An 8834-nucleotide genomic window follows, 5' to 3' on the forward strand; every position below is an offset into this window, starting at 1 on the left:
TGGAAGATCAGTGAGGGAGAGGAAGACTCTCAGTGAGATGGATTGATAGAGTGTCTACAACAATGGACTCAACTGTGTCGAAGTTGATGAGGATGGAGCTGACCAAGACAGAATTTAGATCTGTTCATAGGGTCACTGTGAGTTGTACTCAACTTGGTGACACTTAAGAGCAATAAAAGTTAGTGCCACAAATGATTGAACACTCACTTACTAACTGGAAAGGTCAGGTAGGTTGGCAAGTCAAGGTCACTCGGGCAGAAAGACCTGGAGACCTACTTCTGATAAATCAACACCTGAAAACGCACTAGTGCACAGTTCTGCTCTGACACACATGGGTCACCAGGAGTTGGGGTGAGCTTGAAGGCATTTGGTTTAGTTCTTTGGTTAAAATTGAGGCCTGGATAAATCACTGATCACTGCCCTGTAGGCAGTATTTGAAGAATCATTTCATTATTGGTTCTGTTATTTTCATTCTGCCCTAATAATATCTTGGCCTTACTCTAGGCACTAAGGAAACAAAAGTCGATTAAAAAAAAAATATTCCAGTCTCAAAGTGTTTTATATGCTTCCCTAGTGGAACGACATTAATTATATTCATCAATTATGGGATGAATATTATATTGGTATAAATATAATTCTGAGATAAAAGAAAGAAACTTGAGAGAGCCTAAGAGAGGATTTTGGTTTTTTTTCAAATACAGTCTTAAAAAATTAAATAGAGTTTAGGGGACTAGAGGAACAGAAATAAAGACTATGTTATACAGATAAAAGGCATATCACAGTGAATTTTAAACATATTTGACATCTCAACCATGTGTTTAAAGAAGTGTGCTTTGTAATGTGTGTATGTTTTGGGTTTTTTCCTAAGTAAGTTGCAGCACAAAACATCACTTTCTTAACCGCTGACATTTTGTTACAATCTCAGGATGACAGTTTTCAGTTGATTAAAGAAAGAGAAGAGGACTTTCAGAATGGAGAACCCTTATTAAAACACAGATGTCTTGTGTAAACAGAGTTGGAAAAGTACTGTGAGTGAGTTCTTTGTATATAAATGTTTCTTTTTACTTATCCATGCAGGATCTGAAAAGGAAAGCCACTCCTCTTTCATCACTCATGAGGTACATGACAACAGAATCATTGATGCACTGGGAAGAGGGTTGGTTTCCAAATCTCACCAAGTGATCCAGAAGACAGGAGAGGCAGCCAGACAGTGTTCTCCCTCAGTTTTTCTGATCAGGACTCCTGTGGTTCTGAGTGTTTTGCTTGCTCCACCCAGCCAGCCTCCCGCAGTCACTCTGAAACCTTTTCTTTGAATTCTAGGATGAACTATGATATCCTATATTAATAGATATGCTAAGTTTCTGATGCTATTGTCATTTGAAGGAGTTTATAGAAGGTGAGTATAGTGTTCGAGAAGAATAGCAAACATCCCATGGACAGCCAAAAAAACAAATATGTCCTGGAGAAAGTACAATCAGGGTGCTTCTTAGAGGCAAGGATGGTGAAACTTCATCTCAATCTCATATACTGTGGACATGTTGTTAAGAGGGGCAAATTCTTGGAAAAGACATCATCCTTGGAAACGTGGAGGGCCAGTGAAAGAGAAGAAGACCCTCAATAAGATGGATAGACACAGTGACTATATCAGTAGATGTATTAGAAATTATAAGAATGGTATAGGATAGTGTAGGGTTCAGATCTGTTGTTCATAGGGTCCCTGGAGTTATAGTCAACTTGATGGCACTTAACGGCAATATAGAAGTTGAAGAGTTAAGTCAGTTACCAGATTTTCTACTGGGATTTCCATGTGGTCAAATATAATATACTGGAAAGATAAATTTTTGTATAGCAGGCCTGTGTTGTGCAAGATCTGAACAGATTTTTTTTTTTTTACAGTTGAAGTTTTTGCTGTTAATTTTTCTAATGGTTCATCTTTAATTCCTCATTGTTGTTAATGTGTACCATCGATTCAGAACTGATCCATAGCTGACACTCCAGCAGGTTTTCAGAGGCAATAAATAGCCTGAGAGGAGATTGCTCATCTGTCTTCTGTGGAGCACTTGATGAATTCGAACCTCATAACTTTGCATTGGTAGCACAGTTCCTTACCACTAAGCTACCAGGATTGAACTGCTTTTCCATTGTTGTTGTTACTGTAGAGTCAAACTGATTCCTATTCATGGTGAGAATAACCTCATGTGTATGGAGTAGATCAGCACCATACGGTTTTCAAGGCTTTGTGCGACCTTTTGGAGATAGATTATGAAACTTATTTCCAGGGGTGCTTCTGGCTTAGGTTCAAACTGACAACTTTTTCACTAATATTGGTGTTGAGTCATCTACAACTCAGAGAAACCTTATAAACAAAAGATTTGAACCCTCCTCTATCCTGAGCCATCCTCACAATCTCTGACACACTCAAGCCCATTGCTGCATTTACTGTGTCAACACCACAGCTCAATGGCATCAGTTTTTCTTCAGTCATCCTTTTTTATTGTCCAGCTCTCAGATGCTGGTGATTGGAAGTGACCATGTGATCAGAAAGACTATGGAGTGAGACACACTTTAGTTCTCAAACTGACCTCATTGCTCCTTAATAATTTGGAGAGGTCCCTGACTGCATATTTCCCCAGTGCAGTATGTCTCCTAATCTCCAGACTGCTGGTACTAAGTGTATTGCGTTTGGATCCGAGTAAATTGAAGCAGTTGATAGTTTCAATCTTTTCTCCATCTATCATGATGTAACCTATCAATCCAGTGGTGAAAATTTTTGTTTTCTTGACATTGTGATGCATTCTATATTGAAGGCTGTATTCTTTGATCTTCTACAGCAAGTACTTCAAGTTCTCACTTTCAGCAAGCAAAGTTGTGAAAGCTGCATAATACGGTTGCTGATAAGTCTTACTCAGATCCTGATGCTACATATTTCTTTTTATTTTTAACATAATTATTACTTTATATTTGTGATTTTATCTTTTTTTTTGTACATTCTTTATAGAGATCAGCTTCTCAAATAATTTGCTCAGCTTACAGATTGAGTAAGTATGGAAAAAGGATACAATCCTAACTTACACCTTTCTTAATTTTAAACCATGTGGTGTTCCCTTTCAATATGTACTGAAGCTCAGCATCCAAAGGACAAAGATTCTCACCACTTGGCCAGTTGGCAGCACCATGATAGATGGAGAACAGATTGAGGTCATAAACAATTTCAGCTTGCTTGGCTTCATAACCAACACTCTTGGCACCAGCAGACAGAGAATTGGAAGATGAAGTGCATTGGGAAAATCTGCTGTCAGGGACCTGTCCAGATAGCTGAGAAGTGATGGTGTCAGTCTAGAGACCTAATCTTCGCATTTACTTACTGTGCATCAGAGAGCTGCATAGTGACTAAAGAGAACAGAAGAAGAATTGATGCCTTTGAGTTGTAGTACTTGAAAAGTCTTGAACATACTATGGACCACCAAGAAAACAAATAGGTCTGTCTTGGAGAGGATGAAACCAAGTTTCTCCATGGAGGCTGGAATTTTGAAGCTCCATTTCACATACTTTGGGCACATGGCCAGAAGACTGGTCCTTGAAGAAGTACATCATGCTTGGAAGGGTGAAGGAACAGTGCAGGAGAGGAGGACCCCAGATGAGAAGGATTGAGACAGTAACGGGGGGATAGAAGTAGGTGTGTCAGAGTCAGTGAGATTGGCTCAGGACAGGGCAGGCTTCAGAGGTACTGTATGTACATAGGGTTGCTATGAGTTGTAGGTGACTTGACAGCACATAACAACACAATAACAACATTGTTCCCTTGTAATGTTTGCACAACAGCCTTTTGGAAACCAGCCTCTAGCTGTCTCATGAACACCATTAGGTGTTCTGAGATTTCCATTCTTCTCAATCTTGGCCGTAATTTGTTATAATCTACACAGTCAAATGCCTTTGTGTAGTCAATAAAGCACCATAGACATTCATCTGGTATTCTTTACTTTCAGGCAGGATCCATCTGACATCAGCAGTGATATCCTTGTTGCCATGGCCTCATCTAAATCCAGCTTGGACATCTGGTAGCTCACTATATACTGTTCTAGCCAATTTTGAGTGATCTTAAGCAGTATTTTGCTTGCATGTGATGTTAATTATATTGTTTGATGGCTTCCACATTCTGTTGGATCACCTTCTTGAGAATGGGAATAAATATGAATCTCTTTCAGTCACCCATCTAGGCATCCATCCTCCAGATTTCCTGGCATAAAGTGGTGTGCGCAATCAGGGCTACATCTCTTAGTTAAAATATGTCCGTTTCTCTAGTAATGGTTTATGCCTTCCAAGGACATCTTGGGTGAGGGAACTAACTATATTCTCCAGTACTCTTATTTTATTACTTTTGTTAAGTACGATTGAGTCAGCTTCAGCTCATCAGCTTTTTATACAACAGAAAAAACATTAACCAGATACTGTGCTATTCTCATAGTCATTGCTGTGCCGGAGCCTATTCTTTGAGCCACTATGTCAGTCCATCTGGGTGAGTTTTTCTCTACTTTGCCAAGCATGATCTCTTTCTCCAGGGTCTGACTCCTCCTAATATCATGCCCCAAATATGGAAGATGGAGTCTGACCATCCTCACATCTAAGGGCATTTTCACTGTATCTCTTCCAACATGAATTTGTTTGGTTTTTTTTGACAGTCAATTCTTCTGTCTTTCTTAGTGGATATAGAACAAGGCAGCATCCAGATTGACTTATGCTGGGAAGCAGTAGTGGAATTTACTTCCTAAACTAGATGCCTCTGGAAACTCTACAAAGTCTCTAAACTCTATAAATGTACAGAAATGATGTTAATTATAGAACAGAGTTCTCTACAGAAATTATGCTAGTTATAGAACCGAGTTCAGGTCTTTTGTGCAAAACCTAGTCTCAGTTGTATTCATTTGGCTTGATGGCACTTAACCACTGCTAAATGAAACTAGTGCTGTTATATCTGGAGGAACACTCTTCCACTTTGTATACCACTCTGTCAATGTGCAGTATGAAGCAGCCTGGGTTTGCTGTGATGCTGAATCTTGTACCATTGGAGTATCAAATACCACAATGGTTTCTCAATATGGACAGTGTTTGGTGGAGCACCCAGTTGTAAAACACGTTTGGAAGCAGGAGTGGCATCCACATCCTAAACCACATGCCTCTGGAAACTCTATGAACTTGGAGAAATGATGATAGTTATGGAAAGGCATTAAGTCTTTTGTTCATAGTGTCACTATGAGTCGTGGTCAACTCTATGGCAATCAGCAACAGCAACAAATGCCTTTCTCTTTTGGGCTCTGGTGGCCTAGTGGCAAGAAGCTGTGCTGCAATCCTGAAGACATTCGGTTAAGTCCACTAGCTGCTCCATGGGAGAAGAATGGGCAATTTCCTCCTGTGAGATTATCTGCCTCTGAAGACCCGCTGGAGGGTTAGCTATGGGTTGATTCCGATTTGATGGTAAACAACAACAGCGACTTTGTATATTTAACATGCAGTACTTTACCCTTTATCACTCACACTCACTGCTCTTGTGTTGATTTGAACTCATACTGACCCTCCATTGGGTTTCTGAGACTATAAATCTTTATTGGAAGAGACTTATTGTTAGGTGCCATTGACCTGACTCATAGTGATCCTGTGAACAGTAGATTCAAATCTTGCCCTATCTTGAACTGTTCTCAAGATCTCTGCCATGCTCAAGTCATTGATAGTATCAATCCAAATTATATGTATATTTTTTATGGTGCTTGGGAGAGGTTTTGAGGATAATGGATTTGGTGTCTTATAAAAATAGTTTTGTAGTAAGTATTTTATGACTTTGCTTACATCTTTGTATGTGCAACATTTTTGTTTGTTTGTTTCCTAAGTATTGATTATAGGAACCAGCCTGAAAATTTCTACCACTTTGTTTTTCCTAATACAGGAGAAAGATATGATTTTGTGAAGTATTCATTAACAATGTTTTTCTTTTCTGATCAACTAAGTGTGAAACAGTTTTTGTCTTCAGTGAAATACCTGTCTCCAGGAATAGAAGTGGGAACCTAATGTAATCAATGTTTAAAAAAAACAAACATTCACTACCATTTGTTTTTTTCTAAACTGGCATAAAAGCATCTGGGCATGTTTTAAATGGAGACTGATTGGAGACTTGACCAATATATAACTGCCATCCCTGAGCCTGTTTTCTTGTTCTGTTTTGTTTTCTAGGTTCGCCACCGAGCTTCTGGTCAGGTGATGGCTCTTAAAATGAACACATTGAGCAGTAATCGGGCAAACATGCTCAAGGAGGTACAGCTTATGAATAGACTCTCTCATCCCAACATCCTTAGGTAATGGCTTTTCACTCTTTCTGGGGACCAGGGTGACTTGGAAGCATTATTGGAGGGTTGTTTAGAGGAGCGTTGACAGCTAAAAAGAAAAGAGTCCAGATGTATTGTACTTAATCTATCTTGCTGATGTTTAGCTATGCTTTAGATATTTTTTTATCCACTGAGATGTTGTTTCCTGCTTTTAATAAAGCAGCTTCTTCTGTCTCTCATATTGTTTTACTTTTAGTGTTCATTAGAACAGTTATTTCCTATTGCCAAATTGGTAATTTATCAGAAGAAAGGCTTTGCCTTCATGTGGTTATTTAAATTTCGTACTTCATGAAGAATCATAATTAAATCAGTGACTGAAAATAAAAATGAAATTATAACCTTGAGCTGCACACTTTGCTTTTGTATGGGAGAGTTATTATATAAGATTACAAAGCTAGAACTGACTTTTCTCATCTTAATTATTTTGCTCTTTTAGTGAGGGGAGTATATTTCTTTTTTTTGGGGGGGGAGTATATTTCTAAATGAGATAAAATGGACACTTGCAGTCAATACATAATAATAATGGTTAAAAACAGTCTCTGTAATCAATATAAAATTGCTAGAATTTAAATTCTGGATCTTGGGAGATTTAACCACTCTGAGCCTTAGTTTTCCCGTCTGAAAATGGAGAAAATGATAGCAAATACAGAGTTTTTCTGAGAAGTAATTAAATTGGTACATGTGAAATACTTAAAATAGTACCTAATTTGTGGTTCAGTGCTTAGTAAACGTTAGCTATTACAGAGAAAACCAACAAGAGCCAGGACTTGGTGGGACAGTCTTCTTTTTCTGGGTTTTGCATGTTTTCAGCTGCATGTTGGCAGAGTGTAGTTTACCCACTTTTTTATTGCTCTCTGTTAGTGGAAAATATTTTTGTTTTCCTTTTCCAACAAATTTCTTCCTTACCCAGCTTCTAGTTTTTCTGCAATTTTATTTTGTTAGTTTTTTTTTTCTCTATCCAGTTCTTTAAAAGGTCCATTGCTGCTTGTTTGGCTTCCCCCCCCACCCCAATTAATTTGCTCACCAATTTATTTTCTACCACTATTGTTAATATCTACAAGAGTCTAATGCTGTCCAGCAGAACTTTCTGCATTGTTGAGAATGTTTTATATTATTGTCAAAGGTTTCTTTTGATTACTGAGCATTTAGAGGTGCTTGATCAAGGAACTAAACTAAGTTTTATTTAATTTTAACTATGTTACATAGCCACATAGAGCTAGTGGCTATGGTATTAAATTGTGCTGGCTAGTCTATCTAAGTCTTTACCCCAGTTCAGATTGTTTCAACCGAGAAATATGTAATGTTATGATGAGATCATTGTTACTATTTCAATTCTGATCTCTCATTGATCTGCTTTCTTAGCTTATCATCTTTTGGTCCCATTGAAGGTATAAAATCTAAGTAAGCATTTTCTGATCCTATTGCTTCTACTTTCTCCTTCATTATCATTGACTCCTGTTCATACGGTACTTCCTTAAATTGTTCCGTGTCAAGTCAGTCTGTGTACTCCCTCCATCATCTTTTTTTTTTTTTAAATGTGTGTACTGTCAAATCAGGTCTTACTGGTACAAGAGGAGACTGTTCCTCCTTCTTCAGCATAGGATCTGGTGGATTCGAACCGCACACCTCTGGGATTGCAGTGCAGCTTCTTGCCACTGGGCCACCAGAGCTCGCCCCTCCCTCATCTTTTGATGGTTTCTGGTTCATTCAATATATTGCTGACAGCACCTTTCAGTATTGCGAATTGATGCTTAAATTTGTTTTTCAGTTCTTTCAGCTTGAGAAATGTAGTGCGACTTCTTCCTTTTTTATTCTCCAATTCCAGCTTTCTGCACATTCCATTCTAATACTTGGCTTTGTCTTCCCGAGATGTCCTTTGAAATATTCTCTTCAGCTCTGCGCTCCAGTGTAGTCTTTAGAGTCTCTTTGGACATTTCATGTCAATTATTTCTTTCTCTTCCATTTTTTGTAATGAGCAGAGAAGTGCTGTAGCAATAGAAACATTTGTTATACCCGTCTACCATTTATCAGGGATTTGATTCTGACCCGACTCATGTGTGTCAGAGTAGAACTGTATTCCTTATGAATCCTTAAATATCTAACAAAGTATAACTATGTTCCTGCCTCAAAGCTCTTAAACTTTTCTTAGTTATTTCCTAAATAACTTTTAAATTATCTTATTAGTTTATGCAGGGCCCTGGTGACATGTTGTTGTTAGGGGCCATTGAGTCAACTATCTGTCCACTGGTGAGATTTTTGTTTTCTTGACATTGTGATGCAATCCATATTGAAGGATATATTTTTTGATCTTCTGTAACAAATATACGTAAAAAAATTTACATGCACCTCCTTCCAGGAAGGGATCTTATTCTCTGGGCATACCTTGGTCCTCTGCTGCTAGGACTGTTTTGTGCCCAGCAAGAATGAGTAAGCTGAACTTTTGTAATTTTATTTCTCTTA

General features: G+C 38.2%; 1 protein-coding gene across 2 annotated transcripts in view; it reads left to right on the forward strand.

The window, feature by feature from the left end:
* The window catches only part of TESK2 (testis-specific kinase 2), a 230884-nt gene that overhangs the window by 111988 nt on the left and 110062 nt on the right, over nucleotides 1–8834 (forward strand). For both annotated transcript variants that reach the window (XM_006898992.1, XM_006898993.1), the window contains one exon: nucleotides 6223–6344. In XM_006898992.1, coding sequence (XP_006899054.1) covers nucleotides 6223–6344 — 122 coding nt within the window. The remainder of the gene's footprint in view (nucleotides 1–6222; nucleotides 6345–8834) is intronic.

Source organism: Elephantulus edwardii, unplaced genomic scaffold (genome assembly GCF_000299155.1).
Source record: "Elephantulus edwardii isolate Elephantulus edwardi_28Jun2011 unplaced genomic scaffold, EleEdw1.0 scaffold00243, whole genome shotgun sequence".
In the NCBI taxonomy this organism is placed as follows: Eukaryota; Metazoa; Chordata; class Mammalia; order Macroscelidea; family Macroscelididae; genus Elephantulus; species Elephantulus edwardii.